Raw genomic sequence first — 22,897 nt, 5'->3', positions numbered from 1 at the left:
TTTATCACACTGATATTTCTCTCTGTCTCCCTCCCTTACCATTGCTCTAAAAATAAATAAAATATTTTTAAAAATAAAATAAAAGCACACCATGTTACAGGAACACAAAGAATGATTCTTTCACATGCTGCCCTCCAAGACAACAGAGCAGCAGTCCCTTCCCCTCCCCCAGGGCCTGGGGACGCCTTCGCCTGCTGGCTCCACACGTCTCTCCAGGCTGTAGCTGCTGCTCAGGAGTGGCTGCACTGCCTCTGTAGCTGTCCTTGTATCTGATTTCTATTCACATTGCAAGCAAGCCTCCTTTTTTTCAAACTTATGTAACACATTTCCCTCCAGCCCTGACTGTCAGCTCCGCTTCCCCCACCCACCCCAGGGAACAGCACTGCTTGGGAGGCTGCTAAGATCCATGATGGTGGTGGAGGCGGAGAGGAGCAGAGGGAAATCCTGAGGGTACTTCCTTGATTGGACCTGTATCCTGGGGGCCAGATGCACTACACATGGCTGTCCCTGGTGACCAGGGAAGCCTGATAAGAAGTTGCTTGGAGACCTGTCAACTCCAGAGCTTGTGGCTGAAGCAAGCTCCTCCCTGGCAGCCCCAGCCAAGTTGGGCTTTTCTCTGGGGGCACAAAAGAGATGCATATCAGACAAAACCAGAGAGAGAATGTTCTCTCTGTCAGCAACCACATTTGCTTTTTATAGTCACGACCCCTCTGACCCCTCTCTCCTCGGTTTCTACTTCCAGTATCTTCCCCCTTCAGCAGTACGGCCCCTGCACAGAGCCTGCAGTGGCTCCCACCTTTCTTAGAGTAACAGTCCAAGCCCCTTGGCCTGCCTTTCCAAGACTTCCATTGCACCTCCTTACCCCTCCAACATGTCTCCACGTCCATGTCCTCCCAGCTCAGGCTTGTCTGCCTCTCTAGCTGCTGGTGTTGTACTGGTGCCTGCATCTAAAGCATCCTCCTTTACCACTCACCCTTCTCACCTCCACTTCTAGGTGCCTGGTTCTTCTGAGTCGTTTTCCCAATGCGGAGTACTGCCCTGCTCCTGGAGCCCGGAGTTAACTGGCTTCCTCCCACATCTTTCCTAGCAGCAACCTCAAACATTTTTCAGATCATAGGCTTGGTCTCTCCCTACTTCCTGAGGCCTTCTCTGCCTTGGGTTCTCTTTCTGAGCCCTCAATATCAAGAGTTTGAGGTGAGGAGGAGCCCCAGCACCTGGTGGGTTAGCCTGCATTCTGGGGGGAGCATCCACCACCCTGCTAGGCTCACAGGCTACAAGCCTCCCTAGGAAATCTGTAAGAGGCTAAGGTTTAATACCCCCATCCTGCTCAGCCTCTGCAACAATGAGGATGGGTAAACACCCCTTCCACAAAAACGAACAAGGAACTTTTTGGAAAAACTAAGAAGAAAATATGTTCTTCTCTGATATTTTCTGTCCGAGAAATAACTACCATTCAAAAACCCCTGTTCTAACCCCCAAAGAGCACATGATTTTAACTTAATTTTGGAGCATTTTCTACCTCTCTACAAGAAGTTGTTTAAATTAAATAAGTCAGCGGGTCATTTGTTTATTGTATGAACCCTTACAGAATGCCTGTACTGAGCTATGAGTGAAAAGGACACAGTCCCTGTCCCTGTCCTCAAAGCCACTGCCATTACGGGAGACAGAATCAAATAAATAACAAGAATGTGTACACATGTGCGTGACAGTAGGGCAAAGAGAGAAATGGTCAGGGCACTGTGGTCTCAGCTAGTCCAATTCTCCCAACCAGCAGGATCAGTGCCAGCCTGACTAGGTGGCAAGGCCCTGTCAGGCAGATGAAGCAGGTGAGCATCAGCCCCCACAGGCTTCTAGGTTTGAGTAACCTCATTATGTTTGGTTTAGGCTAATATCACAAGATGCATTACCTATTGCAGGGGGTGGGGGAGGAAGCAAATGGAAGAAGGTGGAACATGGAGGGACAAAAGCGCAGAGAAGCAGGAAAGGCAAATGAGTAGTAGAAGAGAAACAGGTAAGAGCTCTTGGAGGAAAGAAATGAGGGCCCTAGAGAAGCAAGCTGAGGACACTTGGACACCAGATTCTGGCTCACCTGTGACAGGCTGAATCCAAAAGTAAGATGATCTTGGATAAGTGAGAGTTAAAGGTTAAAGAAAAAAGAAGGCAAATGAGATTTTCAAATGGTGAGTCTAGGCGTCAAATGGCCTCTTCTTAGCAACCCCAGCAGAGCCTTAATAACCCTTCTCTAAAGGTGGAGAAACACAAGGGAAAGGTATCTGCCCCTGCTAAGTCGATTAACAGTCTGCACAGAGCCACCTCCAGTTCATGGCCTCAGGGAGCTAGTTAAGTAGCAAATGTAATTAAAATTCAGAGAAAATCCCAAACCCTTCAATTAGCCACAAACTGTAACCTCTTTTGCCCCATTCAACCTTCCCCAAGGGCATTAAAAAGAGGCCCCAGCCTTCTCCCCTCCCTACTACAGAAAATGAAATGTACCTGAAAGACTGGGGTGGCAGGATGGGGGCTGGGAGCCCAGCAGACCTAGGAAGACGCCACAAGAGCTCTGGGTCATTGAACACCTACTATGCCAGACCCTTTAAATATACGGTCTGCTTTAACCCTCACGGTTCTGTGAAGTAAGCATTAGCGAGGATGAGAAACACTGCAGCCCAGGGTCCAGGAGTACCTGTCGAAATTACAGTGAACTGATGTCAGAGGCTGGAGCAGAGCTCATAGACTCCAGACTGACTATCCAGAGCCTAAATAATCTGGGTCTAGACAACAGATCAAATGGCAAATCACTGAGTTGTACTCCAAAATTTCAGAGAAGTCATTTTTAAGTGGGTGAAAGTGGTCAAAAGGTATAAACCTCCAGTTATAAAATAAATAAGTCCAGGGGATGTAACATACAGGTTGGTGACTCCAGTTAACAATACTGTATTGTATATTTGAAACTTACTATGAAGAATAGATCTTGAAGTTCTCATCAGAAGAAAAAACAACGATAAGTATGTATGGTGATGGATGTTAACTAAATTTACTGTGGTATCATTTCACAATATATACACGTATCAAATCATGTTGTACACTTAAAACTAATACAATGTTATATGTCAATTGTATCTCAAGTTTTTAAAAGTAGTGGTTGGGGAATGGGGTCACTTACATAATAGGGAATAGGATCTGACTTGCGGTAGGTTGAAACCCTTGAATCTGGTTGTGAGAGAAAATAATTCTCTACTCTAGTTTAGTGAGCATGTGTTTCCTTCCGAGCTCCAGCTCATTCCTCCTTGACAAGTCAAACTGCAAGAAACAGCGGGCACTAAAGGTTGTTTCCCACCTCCTTCTGATTAACAATGAGTTCAACAAGGAGCCTTCAAAGCATGCATGCTAGGTCCCACCAAGCAGCTATTTTCTCTCTTCACATTCAAGATTATTGCAACCAAGTCTAGTAACTGTATTTAAAATATTTTTTTAGAAACATTTTTTAAATACATTTTTTGATTATGCTATTACTATTGTCCTTTCTTTTCTCCCCTTTATTCCCCTCCACCCTGCACCCCCCTACACCCCGGCATTCTTCCACCTCAGTTCATGCCCATGGTTCATACATATAAGTTCTTCAGCTTCTCCATTTCCCATACTATTCCTAACCTCCCCCTGTCTATTTATGTCTACTATCCTGTCTACTATTTATGCTTCTTATTCCCTGTACCTTTTCCCCCATTCTCCCCCTTCCCCCTCCCTGCTGAAAACCTCCATGTGATCTCTATTTCTGCGATTCTGTTCCTGTTCTAGTTGTTTGCTTAGTTTGTTTTTGGTTTTTTTTTAGGTTCAGTTGTTGATAGTTGTGAGTTTGTTGTCATTTTACTGTTCATATTTTTGATCATCTTCTTTTTCTTAGATAAGTCCCCTTAACATTTCATATAATAAGGGCTTGGTGATGATGATCTCCTTTAATTGGACCTTATATGGGAAGCATTTTATCTGCCCTTCTATTCTAAATGATAGCTTTGCTGGAGAGAGTAATTATGGATGTAGGTCCTGCCTTTCATGACTTCAAATACTTCTTTCCAGCCCCTTCTTGCCTGCAAGGTCTATTTTGATAAATCAGCTGATAGTCTTATGGGAACTCCTTTGTAGGAAACTGTCTCCTTTCCTCTTGCCGCTTTTAAGATTCTCTCCTTTTCTTTAATCTTGGATAATATAATTATGATGTGCCTTGGTGTGTGCTCCCTTGAGTCCAGCTTCTTTAGGACTCTCTGAGCTTCCTGGACTTCCTGGAAGTCTATTTCCTTTGCCAAATTAGGGAAGTTCTCCTTCATTATTTTTTCAAATAAGTTTCAATTTGTTGCTCTTCCTCTTCTCCTTCTGGCACCCCTGTGATTCGGATGTAATATTTAAAGTTTTCCCAGAGGTTCCTAAGCTCTCCTCATTTTTTTGAATTCTTGTTTCTTCATTCTGTTCTGGAATGTTTATTTCTTCCTCTTGTTCCAAATCTTTGAGTCCCGGTTACCTTTCTTCACTGTTGGTTCCCTGTACATTTTCCTTTCTTTCACTTTGCATAGCCTTCACCTCTTCCTCTATTTTACGACCATACTCAACCATTTCTGTGAGCATCCTGATTACCAGTGTTTTGAACTCTGCATCTGATAGGTTGGCTATCTCTTCATTGCTTAGTTGTATTTTTTCTGGAGCTTTGATCTGTTCTTCATTTGGGCCATATTTTTTTTTGTATCAGCAGACAGTTATGTTATAAGGGGCGGAGCCTTAGGTGTTCCCCAGGGTGGGGCAACCCACCTCACTGTGTGGTAGCGCTGCATGTCGGGGAGGGGTCTGAGAGGGAATACCACCATTTGCTCGGCTCTCAGCTGGTTTTCAGTCACTTCCCCCGCTACCTACAAGCAAATTGGGCCCTTCTGGTGCTGATTCCTGGGTGGGTGGGTTTGTGTACATTCTAGGAACCTGTGGGTCTCTCCAGTGAACCCTCCTGTGAGGCTGGGAGTTTCTCCTGCCATAACCCCCACAGGTGTTTTCAGTCAGACATTTGGAGGCTTTATCTCCCCATGGTGGAGCCCTGGGTTGTATGGTCTGTCTGGCTCCCCAGTGTTTCCTCCCCGTTTGTCTGCACACAAATGTGGGACCACCTGCTCCACCAGCCGCCACCTTGCTGCCTGTCCTCTCTGCCCTGCTGCCTGTCTCCACCCCTCCTACCAGTTTGGATGAGTGTTTTTCTTTAACTACTTGGTTGTTGGACTTCCATACAGTTCGATTTTCTGGCAGTTCTGGGGTTTTTTTGTTTTTCAATTGTTGTTGTCCTTCTTTTGGTTGTGCAAGGAGGTGAAGAGTATCTACCTACGCCTCCATCTTGGCCGTAAAATATTTTCCTTCCCTCCCAAGATTCATTAGTTTTGAAATGCTTTCATTCTCTACCTTTGTACACTCTTCTCTGCAAATTCACTACTCATTTCTGACCCATAAGGGACACAAATGCTGACAATTAAACAGAATAGGATGTTGCAAGTCAGGATTTGGTTTTCATTAACACACACCACTCTAAGAAATGGCCTAAAATTTTAAAATAGGATGTGCAAAAGCCAGAGCAAAACGTATAGGGGTTACACTAAAGAGACAGAGAGCAGAGAAGGAAAGAAAAGAGGCACTATTAAGGAAAATGCTCACAGGTCCCAGATTCCCTGATTTCTCATTTCTAATAACCCATAATATTTGGCAGAGCAGCCCCATTTTACAGACACAGAAATTAAGGCTCAAGTGAAGTTTCTTGCCAGAAATCATGAAATAACCTTTCCAATTAAAGGACACGCCTTAATGTAGCGTATTTCCCCCTCCAGACTCTCTAGGCTACTTCAGAAGTCAAGTAGGTATGGCATCCATCACAAAGCCGATCAACGCCAGTGGGCAGGAATACAGTGTTGGCTACCTTGGAGAGTCATCGACTGCTATTCATGAAAGGAAAATTGTACGTTCATGTTTAAATGGAGTGGGAGAAAATTCCCAGTAACATCACTGTATTTATGGCAACTCAAGTTGCACCGAAGACAGACATCACTATTTGTGCCTGGGTCACGTCTCAACATGATTCACCACAGAAGTCTGGACAGGTCAAGAGGCCACTCGCCAGTTGTCATTCATACCTCAAGTTGGGAAAAACTCCTAAAGAAAAGCACTAGAAGAATGTGTTTGCCAATTTAAAGACAAATGTAAGCCAAAAGTAATGGGCATTCCTTGTGTAGTTTACTGAGAAAACGCTCTCCCCACCACACACACCTCTTTAGAAGAAGTGCTCCGTCCTCACTCCAGCCAGTGCCTCAGGGGAGGAAACACTCCCCCTCCTCCAACTTCCCAGCTGCCTCACTCAGAGCGAGAGACAAACTCATCTGGAGCATCGCTGTGGGTCTAGCAGCTGAGGTAACTCTAGAGCGAACGTGACTCTCACTTCTCAAGAGACCAGCACGCTGGATTCTAGCTACTAATTAACCACCGTTCTCTCTCCGTCTGTAAGGTGAGGCAGTCTAGACAGAGTCCAAAGGACCTGGTCTCCCGGTCAATTCACTGCCACCTTGAGGCTGTCACCACATGGCCTGGGGGTGCAGTCAGAGACACCTCCAGAGTCCTATGGACCAATTTATGGACCGTAGCACAGTCAATATCTAGACACACACACACACACACGGATACTACCCAGGGCAGAACCCTCTGTACAGCCTCAGGGGCAACCCTGAGTTTCGCTCAGCGCAGCCTGGCAATACACCAGAAAAAGCCCGGCTTGCAGGAAGTGCCTTGTAAGGTCTGCAGAAGCTACTCAGAAACTCATCACATGGGAGTCTGCTGCCAACAGCTTGTAAAACAATCACAAAACAAAAACATTCTCAGGCCACTGCAGATCTTGCCTACCAGTGCTAACAGCAGGTCTCACTGAAGGGAGAGAAGGACTTCAGAAGTTGAAATCTTGGCCGTGGCTGAGGACCCGGTTCTTCTGGAGGCTGCTGCTGGAATACCTGTGAGGTACTTTGGAGACACCCTCCTGTCCCCAGGACTAGGATCCAAAAACACTCTTACAGTCCCCGAAGAAACTTTACATTTCTTTCTGATCCAAGAGCTCCCTGTTTTTATACAACTCTTGATCCTGAGCAATACAGAACTCTTCTGGAGTGGATTTCAAGCAGAAAGGTCCCAAGATATAAACTACTCCAGCTCTGAAGAACCCCATACAGCTTGCTCCAATTACAGCTCAAAAACCTAGGCTGGCTTTCTCATACATGACAGGCCCAGGCCACTAACTCAATCCTGTGCATCAACACCAGGCGGGCTGCACACTGCTTTATCCGATACAAGGGAAAGAAAAACAAGTTGAGGCATAATTTAACAATGTCCTTGGCCATTTATTGATCACCAGCCAGCAATTCCAAGGCAGAAATAATTTATGGGCTAATCATGTAATGCTTCTCTTTCAGGGTCTTCATCAAAGTAAAACTGTGGTAAGTTGAGTGGGCTAAGAAGAATGGTGGGCTGCCAATGCAAATCACTGCCTTAAAGGGCAGGAAACAGAGCTGTATCCTAATCTCCACCCCACCCCCTGCGCAACCTCCCCAACACACACACACACATACACACACACACATTAACTCAGAACCTAACCACTTGGGGTTCAGCTTTGGATGAAGTAGACCTACAACCTCCTGCCATAGACTACACAGGAAAGACTACACAGAAACCTTTGTAGCTAATTTCTTTTAGAGCTCCAGGGTCAGGGGAAAAACACTCTCCCCTACCTATGCCTTCATCAAGAACTTAGAACTCTTTTGCTTCGGGACTTGGGAGATGTTCCTTTGTAGCTGATGCAAAAGAAAACTCCAAAACATGGGAGAACATTTGCTGGAAAATTACCTGGCTAAAATGAATTCTTACTAGCATCCTGAGGATTGATGAATACTAGTGAAGCTATCCGAGTCAGCTTCATTTTGAAGGCCAGTGTTACAAGAGTGACCTGCATGTTGTGTGGGAAACTGGTGATCAAGAAAAGCTCTTCATTTTATGGACACGGAAAGAAAACATACACATCAAGACAGAGTGTTTACTTTTAATTTTGCAAATAGATTCTGAACCACATCAAATCTAGATTAATAGATCCGTAAGATTTCAAGCCATTTCTATTTAGTCATGTCACACTGCCCTAGAGAGTCACAGCCTGTTAACTAGTAGATTATACCCTGGATCTGTTTCTAGGAGTGCATGTCAAACTAAGTATTTGTAATGGAATTTTTTGGCAATTAAGTAGTCTTGTAATCAAATAATTGGGGATAAATGTCTTAACTTTGATCATCTGCGTAAAGTTAAAATGCGTAATTAAAGTGGAGTGAAAGTTCATGCTGTTTAATGGATGACAGCAATGTGAAAAGACAGGGCCAATTTTGGGGTGGGGTCACCAGGCACCAAAGTCATCACTGATTAACTAACTCGTAGAATACTTAGTCTTATGTAATTGTAATTTGAAAGGATGTTTAACCTAAAAAATGGAGAGTAATGATGAAAATGAAGAGAGCACAACATAGCAGTTAACGGTCACAAAGAAGGTCACTGAAAAAAATCTGGGTTAGAACTAGTCAAACCCGGCATGGAACGGATTTTCGTAAGCAGTAGTGATATAACCAAGGCGATGAGGTGATTCATGATCGTTTTCCCTAAACAGCTGCATGAATGAGTTGTTCCCAAGCCCATACCTAGTATCATAGTCAAAGCACCCAATTTTTTTCCTCAATGAGCTGTCATCTTTTTCCTAAAATGTCTGTTTTCTTGGCTTAGTGAAAAGAATTTCATTTTGGACCCATGCAGCTCAGGAGAGGCTCTTAAGACTGACGAGGCTAGAGCTGAGTGGCCAGACCCACACTGAACTTGCCCCAACTACTAAGACCATGTATACGATGGGTCTCTGAAAACGTTTCTTGAGCCCATATTAAAACACTAAGTACTGATATCCTAAAGATTAAAGGGCTTAGTGGGGTAGCCATACAATTTTAAACTAGGTACAAGAAATTCAACAGTAGCTATGGTTTGTGGGAAATTAAAGGGCCTTAAGGCTTATTTCAGTGAGAACAATCAATTGGTGTAATGTGTTACACACATTGTGTCTTGGTATTACCAAAAGAAATGAGAAAAACTGGCACCTTAGAGGTAAAGTGCACCTTCAGGTAACGATTCAATGAGATAATGGATGTAAAATGCAGCTATTGACAATCTTGGCTATTATAGCTCCTACATTTCCTCTTGATGCTGTAAGATCAACAAACAAGTAACATTGTGTTGGTAACCTTATTAGTTTCTTCTATTACATGTATATAGATACCAGTAAATGGTATTTGACATGGCAAAAAAAAAAAAAAAGAGAGAGAGAGAGAGAGAACTTAGAGCTGATAAACTTAAACCTGAGTTTTGTGATTAAATTCTAAAGTTTCCTCAGGCAGGGGGGGATTCTCCTCCCTTTAACTCAGGGGTTGGGAAGCTTTTTCTGTAAATGACCAGAGAGCAAATATTTTAGGCTTCGAGAGCCACAAGGTCTCTTTCACAAACTCTGTCGTTATAGCACAAAAGCAGCCACAGACAACACTTAAACAAATAAACATGCTTGTGTTTCATAAAACTTAATTTACAAACACCGAAATGTGAATTTCACACTATTGCCACAGGTCAAAGTTCTGAAAAACAATTCTTAGCCTGCAGGCCGCACAAATACAGACGGTGGGCCACATCTGGCCTGCAGGCCGCCAATTTGCCACCCCGGCCTTAAGGGCTCAATTATTGTCTTGATTCGTGTTAGTATTTTTGTCTTTCTCATCCAATGCTTAACAGTGTTTATAATGGAAAAACTTTTTTTTTTTTTTCCCAATTTGCTTGCTTTCAGCATCCATTCCACCTCTGCATTTTCTAGTAATAGAAGTGCTTTTTCATTTGGGATATGACCCTCCCCCAACAGCAAGTGTTTCTGTTAGGATGTCAGCTAGGCCCCATCTATCTGGCCACAGAGGTGGGTTTATAACCCAGGACGGCCAGCCAAACTACTTAAGTGTCCTGGACACAATGATTGGTCCAGGAGTGGGCGGGCACTCCCATCAGAGTCAATCAGTGGTCAAGCACTGATCTGGATGCTGGGAGAGTGGGGGGGAGCTCTAAGATCCCATCCAGCATGGAGACATTTGCAATGTTGGAAAGCTATGATGTGCACATCCAAGGCAGTATACCTCACTAGGACCAAGACACACTCACCTAGTTAAAAAAAAAGATAAAAGTAGTAGCTAAAAGGCACCTGAAAACAGCTGGTCTCTACCTAAATACCATTTACTTCCTTACAAAAGTCAGTTTTAAGTATAGGTATGCCTAGTTTTGCATCACTGACATATTACTAAAAAGAAATGTTTGAGTCAAATTGATTTGCTTGCTTTTGTGAAGATTCTATGAAAACTTACATTGGAAAGATCCTATAGTGAATGTACTTAAAAAGCAAAGAATTGCCCCCAGAGCAACTTGTAAGTTATTTTTGTACATTAGTTTTACTTAGAGCAGGGCACACTGAGAATCACTTTCAACCTAATAATTTAAAGTCCCAAGTGTCACCTCTGCACACTAATGGGGCACCAACCTGCCTCCAACACTCAGCAGGAGGGCTTCGTGTCCCTTGATACTGACACCTGCATGATTGTTGTGGGAGTATATGCTGCACAGGACTGACCCCTGACCTCTGGGAGGTGACTGAGCCCACAGCCCACTCCCCACAGAGACTTAGAAGGTCCAAATGGCCCAGCAGTAGCCCCCTGTGGTAGGTGTGGCCTCGGGGCAGCTGCTGCTCTGCTTGAGTGACCCAGCTTCCCAACCAGGGCAGCCCTGGTCCTTGTCCTACCAAAGTCTATGGGTTCAGCTTTTCAAAGGATTCTCTGATTTTTCCCAGGATCCTTCCAAGGAGTAAGTTTTGAGAAGCTTAAACCAAGTTAGGCTGGTTTCTGTTGCTGGTAATCATAAAAACCTCTACTAATTCATCTGCTAAGCAGCAGCTAATGTTTAGTAAGTGTTTACTATGTGTCAAGCACTATTCAAGTGCTTTGTAGGCATTACCTAAAATAATCCTCACGACCCTTTATGTGGGCTCTATTTTCTCCATTTTCCTGAAGTTTGCAAAAGTTAAATAACCTGCCCAAGGCTACACGGTCAAGATTCAAACCCGGAGCTTTTATCAGTGTGACAGAGTAGAAAAACTGGCCATAATATTTTGTAGCTCCGCCCAACGAGATAGTCTATAGCACTACTCTTTGACTTTTGGCTTGACCACATGACTTGCTTTAGCCAACGGGGCAGGGATAAGCCTGACATAAGCAGGCGCTTCCATGGTGGTTGATACTGGGGTTACCTCCTCTTGCTACTAAAAGCCTAAGACCATCATGGGAAGCTGAAAGGGCTTCACCCTCCCAGAGGCTGAGTAAAAACATGGGGTGATAGGCCATGCCAACCCAAAGAGTTATAGAAAGTAATGAACTGCTGTTGTTTTAAACTACTAAGTTTTGGGGTGGTTTATTAGATAGCAAAAGTGAACTGATCATCACTAAGCTATCACCAGCAAATCAATAGTATCGAGTAGGAGTTAGCAAAAATATGAGGCAGAAAAAACGCCTTTGTATCCTTCATCTTTCCTCAGGGACAGAATGAGAAGAAGAGAGTTTATATTTAATCAGGAATGAATATACAATCCAAAACAAATAATGCCCCTTTTCTATTACAAAATCATAAGCATGTAATTCTGTCACACAACAATATCACACTCAAGCACACCATATGGCATTTTAGGTGAAATGTTCAAATTAAAACTATAAATGATTACACCCATATTATTACCCTACTAACCACACTCGAGCAGGCCTTACTTCTGCCGGACCCTGTATGTAGAACACAGGAGGAGCTTACTGGCAGCAAGGACACCTAAAGAAAGAGGCAGGAAGACTCACTCCCTCTCATTCTTATCTTAACTCACGTTTCCAGGAATCAACAACTCATTGTGCTTCTTGCTCAGGAATCAAGTTGTGCAAGAGGCCAGGCCTTACAGCAAATTCTTTCAGAACTTCTGGAGAAGACCTACTAACAGCAGGAGTCTGAAAAGCTGAGCAGCCAGGCCAGCCCGCACATGCACAGCTCACTGGGGCAGAAATCCTTCCAGTGACTTCTCCTTTTTTGGCTGGGCAAGCTGTGAACTCTGCACCAAAGACATCTACCCATAGACCTGTCTAGTTAACTAAGCGCTGTTTAAGCCAAAGAGCAATAACTGGTGAATGCAGAAAGGAAATTCCTAGGAAAGTGGGAGCAGCACCTAGGCTAAAGGAGAAACCAAGCTTGTTATTCCAGGAATAAGCTGAAACCTTCCTCTCTCCAGAATGGAAATATGAGTTAGACTCAGAACTTTCTGTCAAAGTCACAAAGAAGGCGCATGGTAGAAAAAAACAGGACTAGCTTAATGACTATGTTAAGGGTGGAAGACATGGGTTCTTAGCTCAGTTCCACTGTTGATTCCCATGTGTTCTGACTAATAACTCTTTAAAGGAGAAGCCGTTTTCTGCAATTATGTCAGGGACCGGGATACAAAGGCAAATTAGACATGTTTCCAGATTTAAAGAAACTCAAGGACTAGGGAGAAACCTATAAACTCTGTGAGCGTTGTTTTCCACATGTGTAAAATAAGAAAAACATACCCATTTCACAGGGTTGTTATGAACAGTAAATGAGGTAAGTAGCATAGAGCACGTAATACAGCACTTGGTACATACCAGGTCCTCAATAAATCCTGGTCATTATTTATTACAGTAAGAGTGAAATGGGTACTGTGCCGAAGGAATACAGATGTAGCATACTTAATCCATTCTGGGTACGGGATGGTTCATGGGAAAACCTCTAAGACATGTCTGAGCTAAATAATTATATTATTACTAATAGCTAAAATTTATTAATGACTTATGAGGGAGGCTAATTCTCACAAATGTGTAAAATAAAAGTATGTCATTCACAATTACTCCTCGTTGGCAAGAATCATCCTCATTTTACAGATGAATGAATAACCCAGAGTTCACACACCCTTTTATATAAGTGAGTCAGGATTTGAACTCCAACTGCTGATTCCCCAGCCTCAGTGCTGTACTTAAAGGACCAGCAGACTGGGTCTAGTGAAGATTTTCGTACGAGGAGGTTGGGGGGGATGTGGAAGGAAGTATCCCTGGAAAAGCAGTAGTAAGAGCAAAGGTGCAGGGCACACAAAGGTCATGAAAGGAATTTAATCTCACTTGTCTCAATTTCCTCACAAATCACATAAAGGAATAAGAGAGGCAATTAGCATTTGTTAGGACCTTCTATATGCAAAACACTTCACCAGCTGCTTCCTTCTGTAGTATCGTTAATCCTCACAGCAACCTAGGAGCAGACGTGAGGACTCCATGTTACAGAGGAGGTACTGGCTTTCCTCTACCAGATCCCTCCAACACGGACTTCAGGGTTTCTGTCAGTGAGGACACACGTCAATCACAGCCTTAGAACACAGCTCCATGCTCAAGAAGTGTTCATCCTTCCTCTCCTTTCACCTGCTTCTATTTCCCGGAAATCAATCCACTAAAATATTCTAACACGGAACTCAGATCTCAGAGATAAAGGGCCACAAACTCTTGGAAAACTGCCTTCCCTTTAAGGAACGCTTAAGCCATAACACACCTCCTACTGACACGCTGCTGATTATCAGAGGGAAGAGGACAGAATGGTAACGGGCCAGTGCAGTCAGAAAGCAGAGGGCTTTCTGTATTTCTGCATTTTAGGTGTATAATTTGATGCATTCTGAAAAAAATGTACAATCTGTGAACCCACCACCAAATTCAACATTTAGTATTTTGATCACTCCAAGAAAGTCCCCTCTGTCACCCCGATGTGACCGACCCTGCCCTCAAGACCCCCAGGCAATCACCGGTTTACCGGTTTACTTTGTTACCGTGGCTTCCTTCCTTCTGTCTGTTCTGGAATTTTACGCACATGGAACCATAAATTATGTGCTCTTTTGTGCCAGGCCTCTTTCATTTAGCATGTTTACATACATGGCGTCATAAATTATGTGCTCTTTTGTGTCGGGCCTCTTTCACTTAGCATGTTTTTGAAATTCATCCAAGTTGTGTTTATCAACGGAGCTCTTTTTTACTGTTGAGTTGTTTTCTGTTGTTTGAATATGTCAAAACATTTGTTTACCTACTCATCTGGTAATAAACATTTGGTTGTTTCTAGTATGGGTATATTAGGAATAAAGATGCTATGAACATTTGCACACAAACCTTTGTGTGAACAAATGCTTTCATTTCTCTTAAGTCAATATTGAAAAGTGGGGGTGATGAATTCCATGGTTTAACTTTTAAAGAAAATGCCAAACTGCTTTCCAAAGCAGTTGTCCCTTTCCCTGGCTGCTTTTAAGAATCTCTCTTCATCACTGGTTTTCAGCAACTTGACTTCTTTTTCCTTTTGTTTTTTTACAGCTTTACTAGTGTATAATTTTATAAAATAAATCCATATACTTAAAGCATTATCATTTGATGAATACATATGACCATCACCACAATCAAGATTATAAACATATCTACCACCCAAACTTGTCCTCATGCTCCCTTGTAATTCTTCCCTTCCTCCCCTTTCCCTCATTCCCATGTAACTACCAATTTGCATTTTGTCACTACAAATTAGTTTGCAATTTCTAGAATTATATAAATAGAATCAATCACACAGTACGTGCTTTTTGTCTGATTCTTTCACTCAGCATCATTCTTTTAAGATTCATCCATATTGTTCCATGTATCAATGATTTATTCTTTTTACTGCTAAACAGTATGCTATTTATGGACATAACACAGTTTGCTTATCCACTCAGCTGGAGACGGACATTTGGGTTGCTTCCAGTTTGGGCTGTTGCAGATAAAACTGCCATGGACGTTCATGTACAAGTCCCTGGCTGGACATATGCTTTCATTTCCTCGGGGTAAATCCTGGGAACGAGATGGCTGAATGAATGTGTGGTAGGTTCACGCTTACATTTATGAAACTGGTAACGCTGTTTTCCAATATAACTGTGCTATTTTGCATTTCTACCAGCAGTTTCTAAGAGTGCCAGTTACTCTACATCCTCAATAATATATGGCCAGTCTCTTTAAAATCTGGGTGTTTTCTAATGTAGTTAAAACCACAGTCTCACTGGGGTTTTAATTTACGTTCTCCTAATAACTAATGATGTTGAATACCTTTTCATGTGTTTACTTGCCATTCACATATCTTTAGTAAAGTTTCTGTTCAAATCTTTTACCCATTTTTAAATTGGGCTGTTTATACTTTTATTATTAAGTTTTAAGAGGTCTTTATATATTCTAGATAAAGTCCTTTGACAGACAGGTTTTGCCAATATTTTTTCTCGGTCTGGGGCTTGTCTTTTCATTTTTGTCACAGTGTCTTTTGAAAAGCAAATGTTTTTAATTTAGATGAAGTTCAATTTGTTGATTTTTCTTTGATAGTTTGCACCTTTCATTCCCATTTAAAAACTCTTTGTTACAAGACAGGTCACTAAAAGTCTCCTACGCTTTCCTTTAGAAGGTTTACAGTTTCAACTCTTACAGTCAGACTTATGATCTACTGAGAGTTCATCTTTATATGATGCAACAAAGGTTCGTTTCTGTGCACAGGATATCCAATTGTTCCGGCATCGTAAGTTGAAAAGATTACCCTTCCCTTACTGAACTACCTTGTGATATTGTCATAACTCAATTGACTACATGTGTCTGCTCCTCAACTCCTCATTCTGTTCTATTTATCTATTACTTTTAGCTTTACACCTACATAACACTCTGTTACGGGAGCTTTGTAACAAATCTTGAAATCAGGTTGTGTAAGTTCCACAACTTTTTCTTTTTCAAAGTTGTTCTGGCTATTCTACATCCTCTGCATTTCCATACACATTTCAGACACAATTTTGTCGCTTCTATGAAAAAGAAGGCTGCTGGACCGGCAATGGGACAGCCCTGAATCTAAAGCAAAACTGGCGCCTGAACAACACTATTGGTGCCGGTAGTTGTGCGACAATATAAAATGGATTTAATGCCAGTGAGCTGTACACTTACACCTGGTTAAAATGGTAAATTTTATGTGTATTCTACCACAATTTAAAATTTTTTAACTAAAAAAAGCAGTGCTTATTTAAAAGTTTAGAACCTATCACCTAGCACGTGTTCACTCATGAACTGGCCAGTCAATCGCACCCGCCTGCTCCAGCGCACCCCACTCCTCCTCAGCCTTCCCCGCTCTGCCGGCCTCTGGCAGCACACTGTGGCTGAAGGGACATGGCCTACAGCACTTTCCATTTTTCTTCATTTTTGTTTTTTAATAAACTTCATTGATGTATAATTTACATACTATAAATACAGCCACTTTAATGGAAAGTTTGACTTTTGATAAATGCATATACCCGTGTAACTACCACCACAATCAAAATACATTTCCATCACGCCCAAAAGTTACCTCATATCTTATTTTTTAATCCTCACCTGAGGAAGAGCGAAAGACAGAGAGGGCAGAATGAGAGAGACATTGATGTGAGAGAGAAACATCGACTGATTGCCTCTGCTGTGTACCCCAAAAGGGGACTGAACCCATAACCTAGGTATGTGCCCTGACTGGGAATTGAACCCACAACCTTTCAGTGCATAGGGACCATGCTCCACCCAATCAAGCCACACTGACCAGGGCCCCTCACTGTTGGGAACCACCCTGCCTGGTTTCAGAAGCTGTAACCACCCCCCATGGCTAAGGCTGAGTAAAAAGACCTTGGGACCAGAAGCCACTAAGGAGACAAAGCTTATCTTCCCCGCAGGGGTGCCACCTCTGCCCCCTTTACTTCACCCTGCTTGGCCCCTGGAGGATGACTGGTTAGCCAATGACAGGTAAGATTCCTCAAGGGAGGGACGACCTAAGACAGGCATGGCCACGATGGGACCATCAGGGAAGAAATTGGGGGACTACAGAAAAAAGGGGGTGATGGACCCTCACCCCTTGGCTTTGATATAGCCTGAGTCCTCATTCTGTCTTTAAAATGTCTCCTAATCTCTTGGCTGCTCGCACCCCCCACCCGATTTAAGCCTGAAACAATGCCAGAGGTGGGTGCGGCCCTATGCTGGAAAGGGTGGGTTTCTGAGGCAATCAGACCTAAGAAAAGAACGCATAAAATCCTGTGAAACCGCTTTGCTAAGAATACCCTCAATTTCAATGATAAGAGTCCAAGCATAAAATAAGTTTGTTTCCCAAAATTTTATGGCCCTTTGGCGGCACTCTATCTGACCCTGACTCAGAATGAGCCCTCATAGTTCTCTGAATGTTATCTATTATTTGATCCTTATCCCTGACAATGATTGAGCTTTACCTATATGCCCTGTATTCCTATGCAAATTAAACCCAATAAAAGCCCACTGAGGAACAGGCTCAAGGCCCTTCTCCTTTGAGACATTGGCCACCTTTCCTCCCCAAGCAGATCATGTTTTGAATAGAATTATTCTCATCCATGATGGGCAGGGGGGCCCTGTTGGACAAAGCTCCCTCACACCTCACATCTCTTTGAAGTCATCCTCTAAACCCCCAGGCAACCACTGATCTACTTTGTCATAAATTTGTTGTTGTCTTCTCTATAATTTTATATAAATGGAAACAGTTTGTACTATTTTGTGTCGAGCTTCTTTCATACAGCATAAATGTTTTTGAGATTAATCACAGTTACAGTATCAGTAGCTTATTTGTTTTCATTGCACTGCTGAATAGTATTTATCGTATGGAGATGCTACAATTTGTTTATCTCTTTGCCTGTTGAAGAACATTTTGATTGTTTCTACAATGACTACAGCTGCTTTAAGCATTTGCGCAGGAGCCTACGTGGACATATGTTTCAATATCTTGTCAGAGTGGTTTGGTCATATTGCAAATGTGTATGTACCTTTATTAAAGAAACCAGAGTTTCTTTTACAGTCAGTCTCATATCCAGGCTGTTTGTCGTGGCTTTGGGCCTATGGACAATCTAGTCCAGCAGGCGGACAGTGACACAGGGGGCTGGCTGCTCTCTACGCCTGTTAGAGCTCCAGGTGACGCGTGTACCACAGACCAAGAAGAGGGTGGAACTTGCTGCTCTAGACATCAAGCTAAATAGCCAAAGACTTGTAATAAAAATTAAAAATACTATTAAATGGACAAGGCAATGGGAGGGGGAAAAAACTGAATGGGGGAGGTGGGGATGGGAGAGAGTAATGGAAGGAAAATGGGGACAACTGTAATTGCACAGCAATAAGAAAATGTACAAACAGGAATATATGAATATAAATTATCTACATTGTGTTGACGTAGCAAAAAAAACCCCAAAAAACCCCTATTAAATGACTTCTACACCAAAACACAAAAGATACAGCCATTTTTAGATTTCAGCTAAAATTTAAAATGTAACAACTAGCAAGTAAGTATTTACTTTTCTTTTTCTTTCCTTTTTTTTTATCCTGCCCTGAGGACATGCTTATTGATTTTATAGAGAGGGGGAGGAAGGGCAAGAGAAAGGGAGAGAAGCATCAATGTGAGAAACATCCATCAGTTGCCTCTTGCATGTGTCTGGAATAGGGACAAAACCCTCGAGCTTAAGGTTAATGGGATGATGCTCCAACCCAAGGAGCCACACCAGCCAGGACACTAGCAAGTAATTTCTTACCTCTATGCATAATCTTGTGCTTCTCCCTCAGATATGTCAGGCCTTTTATTACCTAGAGGAAAAAGAATGTAAAGAGTTAGGAAATGGAAATAATGGTGTTTAGAAAACACTCAATGTCTCTAATTTAAAATAATCTAGAAAATATTTTATCTAACATCATAAATTTGCCTCCTTCTCTTATTTTTTATTCTTTCTTTTGTGTTTTTAACTGTCCTTAACAAGAAGCCATCTCTTTTACATGGAATACAGAGTATTATTTTTAAGTAAAATTGATTATTGCAAGTTTAAACAACATTTAAAAAATGCTTTATTTGCATCCATTTCTTTCTAAATGTACAATCTAAAAAGAGGCTTTTTGATGCCAGAAATGGGAATTCTTTTGGACACCTTACCAGATTTTTCAAGACACTGATTTTAATACAGAGTAAGTCACTTTTCTAGTTTTAATAAGAGAGAGAACTAAATAGGAAATATTCTAGCGAGTAAACCCCATTTTCTTACAAACTTTCCCTTGTTGACTTCCTAGCTTCCTCCCTTGTCTACTTCCTTCTGACTCATTAACATATCAATAAGGGGACTTGGTGGGAAAAAATTCACAATATACTCACAGCAATGCTAACTTTTCCTAAAATTTGTTCAGGAATTCTTCCAGCTTTCTTCAGGACTTGATCCAAAGAACCCCCATCCTAAGAATAAGAATACCGGCCCATTTAGTGACAATGTTTCTAACTATTCTTTCAAGTGTTAAACTCCAGGAGGAAAGTGAATCTCACACATGGCAAATCCTCCTAGAGGGTTACCCTTTGGTTTGTTCCAGACATCAAATATTATATGAATGCCAAACATTGTGGGGGGTATCAAATAACTAGTAACCCAAACTATGAATAATCATTAAACAAATTACTAATTTAGTGGTCAAAAAAAGGGCTTTATTTGCACTGTACTATAGAAAGTTGGAGGCAAACTGTCTAAATTTGAACCCCAACTGTGCTGCTTACTATCTAGGGGGACTTTGGCCAAGTTACTCAACTTATATATTGGGGACGATAATAATTATAAACCTATTAAAATAATCATAGGGCTATTGTAAGTATTAAACAAGCTAATACACAGCATTAAGAATAATCTCTAGCATATAGTAAGTGCTCAACCAATGTCAGCCATTTTATCACCATCATGTCACAACTTGCATTTGGTATTATCCTAATAAATCATAATTAATAGAAACTTTTAAAATGTTATAGAAAGCAATAAATTCATTCCACAAATCTTACCAAGTACGATGTTAGGTTCTATGGCAGATAGAGACATGAAAAAGACCTAGTTCCTGTTCTCAATAAATTTACAAACTAATAGAGAAAATATACATCTCTTAAGAAAGTATTATAAAAATGAAATAAATTATAGAAAAGTGCTCTAGATGTGCAGAAGAAGGGAGAAGTAATTCTGACTTCACTTAGAAGAATGGCATATGAGCTGAAATCTCACTCGAATAAGTATGATTTCCATACCAGGAACAGAGGAGAAGCAAGAGAAGAAAAGATCAAGATATTTCTTTCTTTCTTTTTTTAAATTTTTTATTGTTATTTAATTACAGTTGTGTGCCTTTTCTCCCCATCCCTCCACCCCACCCCAGCCGAACCCCCCTCCCAAGGTATTTCAATAAGATCAAAAGCACAGACGCATTAAATTGCATTGCGCTGCTGGAATGACATGCGGTTCATTTCACTGCAGGTGCATGAGGCAACGCAGGGACGGGTCAGGCTGCAAATGGCCGGCTGTGGCCAGATCACAGAGCCCCACTACGGAACAAGACTTGACTTGATGGAGGCAGAAGGAGAGGAATCCCACAGAAGGATAGGGTGTTTCAAGATGGCAAGAACTTCGCCTGAGAGAAAGAGGCAAGGCAATCAGCAAGAAGCAAATCACGCGACGATGACATGAGCTGGACCCTGGACAGAGGTAGTGGGAAGGGAAAGTGTAAGAGAGAATACAAAGTTTGGTGCGAAGCCAGCTGCTGCAAGGCTCACGCACCAGGCAGGGCCTTTCTGCTCATGGATCCTACATTTTCACCTGGGAAGAAATGCTTCACTCAGGGAACCTCAATGTCAAGACAAATAGTTTGTGCCCCCATGGCTTCAGGGGTAACCGATTGTCAGCCACAATTTAAAATTACCCTCAGAAGGCAAAATAATTCTTTTAAACTCTAATTTTATAAAGTATCCTGTCTACACTGAATTCATCACCTATCATTTATGAATCACCTCTGAGTAAGGCACAGGGATATGTAAAAAACTAGGGATGAAAAAACTATAAATAGAGGAAAAAAAAACACACTATGCTTGGGGAAACAGGATGAATTCATAATGAGGCCAAGCACCTTCAATCCTCCTCGGAAACAAGGCAGGGAACAAAGAGTTGAATGAAAAGACAGACATTGCCAGGGGTGTTCAGAGGAGGAAATGATCCCCACTCAGAGCGGCTAAGGGATGGACTCACAACAGGAGTGACATGGAAGCTAAACCTTGAAGGTGGGCAAGACCAAAGAGACGTTCCCTCCAAAATCACAAGCCTCTATAACGCAGCCACGGAAGGTGAAGTCACAGGACAATGCATAACATGCTAAACTAAAGAAGTAAAAAAGTCTCCGTATACTCACACAAAACCAGAACATCAACAATGTTATCTATGGTTATTTCCAAGGTAGTAAGATTATTGGGGATTTGTGCTGCATGAGTTTCGTCTTTTGTGTTTTTCTATTGCTTATAAATTATCTACAATGAGTAAATATTTTACCTTTTTTAGGTACTGAGCTCATTTATAAAAGTGGAAAACTGAATCTACAAATCAATTAACTGAGCACCCATTTTGTGCAAAGGTACTGTTAGGTGGATACCACACTGCTGTCTTTCTAAAGGAGGTGAGAAAATAAGTAAGACTCATTCAGAGATACAGACCTCTCAGAAAAATGCTACCCAAAACAATGCTAAAAAAAGATTATCAACTTAAAAATCCTATGCTTATAAAAAGGGATAGTTTGGACTAATCACTTCCTGTCACGTCAACTCTGGATCAGGGATGTGGATGGAAAAAGAAAGCAGTACAGGTGTGGACTCTTAAAAGCACACTAACACCCTTAAACAGGTTTCACCTCTAATCAGGATAAACTCCCTAGCAAAACTATCAATAGGGGGGTCAGTCCACCAAAGAGCACGGTATAGAAGATTCTGAAATTCAGCCTACAGACCAAATGTGCATAATCTCCACACAAGTACAAGAGTGGAATTAGGAATCTAGAACTCAAATGAGAACTCCCCTATAAGCACCTTTATTTTCCAAGGGCACTTGGAAGAGCCCTACTCAGGCTGAGGTTTGAGTCATCATGTGAGCCTGGCTGCTTTCATGTCACTGGCTCCTGATGACCAAATCAGGACAACACAATAACCCAGGTAACCACACCCAAGTCAGCCAGCACCTCTGAATTTCCTTCACTGATGGGAAGAGAAACTCCAGTGCAGAAAGTTTCCCAACCATTTCTATTTTGCTTCCAATTCAATGTGGTTTCAAGAGCCTATGTTTAAACAGCTTCCCCTACTTCTCGAGGAGAACTTAAAACAAAATAATAAAACAACTCTGTCAAAATCTGATTCAAATGAAGTAGAAAAGCTGGCTCTGTGGTGCTCAGGTGCCACAGCCTAGGACAGAGGACAGCCCGGCCCACTGTCTTGGTCTACAGTTGTGGTAAATATTTCTAATAAAAAGGAAGAAACCCTGGCTCTCTTCCCTTTAACCCCCTTCTATGCTATAAGCAGAGTTACAGTGTGAACAATGGAATTAACGAGATATAAGAAGCATGAACCAGCATCAGGATTACCCAGAGATGCGTGCAACTCACCTCACAACCTCTAAATTCTACTGCACTGTTGCCAAGGACTCGCCTTTACTGACTAAAGCTGCTGAAACAGTGCTTATTTTTAGAAGCCCATTATTAACTAAGTCAATGGTGCTTTTGTGAAGGTTTTCTATAGAAGAGATAAATGATTTATGGGGGTGGGGGGTGGGGGGAGCTCAAAAGCTTTTACTCCTGCAGGAAAACCACCAACT

The 22,897-nt window shown here is 42.1% G+C and overlaps 1 protein-coding gene across 1 annotated transcript in view; it reads right to left on the bottom strand.

Moving 5' to 3' along the window:
* MAP2K1 (mitogen-activated protein kinase kinase 1) overlaps positions 1-22,897 on the bottom strand; it is a 77,508-nt gene that overhangs the window by 13,638 nt on the left and 40,973 nt on the right. Inside the window, exons 4-5 of the mRNA XM_024567676.4 lie at positions 19,402-19,479; positions 18,794-18,845 (exon numbers count right to left, since the gene is read on the bottom strand). Coding sequence (XP_024423444.1) covers positions 18,794-18,845; positions 19,402-19,479 — 130 coding nt within the window. The remainder of the gene's footprint in view (positions 1-18,793; positions 18,846-19,401; positions 19,480-22,897) is intronic.

The sequence above is a fragment of the Desmodus rotundus genome, chromosome 7, assembly GCF_022682495.2.
Source record: "Desmodus rotundus isolate HL8 chromosome 7, HLdesRot8A.1, whole genome shotgun sequence".
Lineage (NCBI taxonomy): Eukaryota > Metazoa > Chordata > Mammalia > Chiroptera > Phyllostomidae > Desmodus > Desmodus rotundus.
This window is presented reverse-complemented; position numbering and strand designations above follow the sequence as displayed.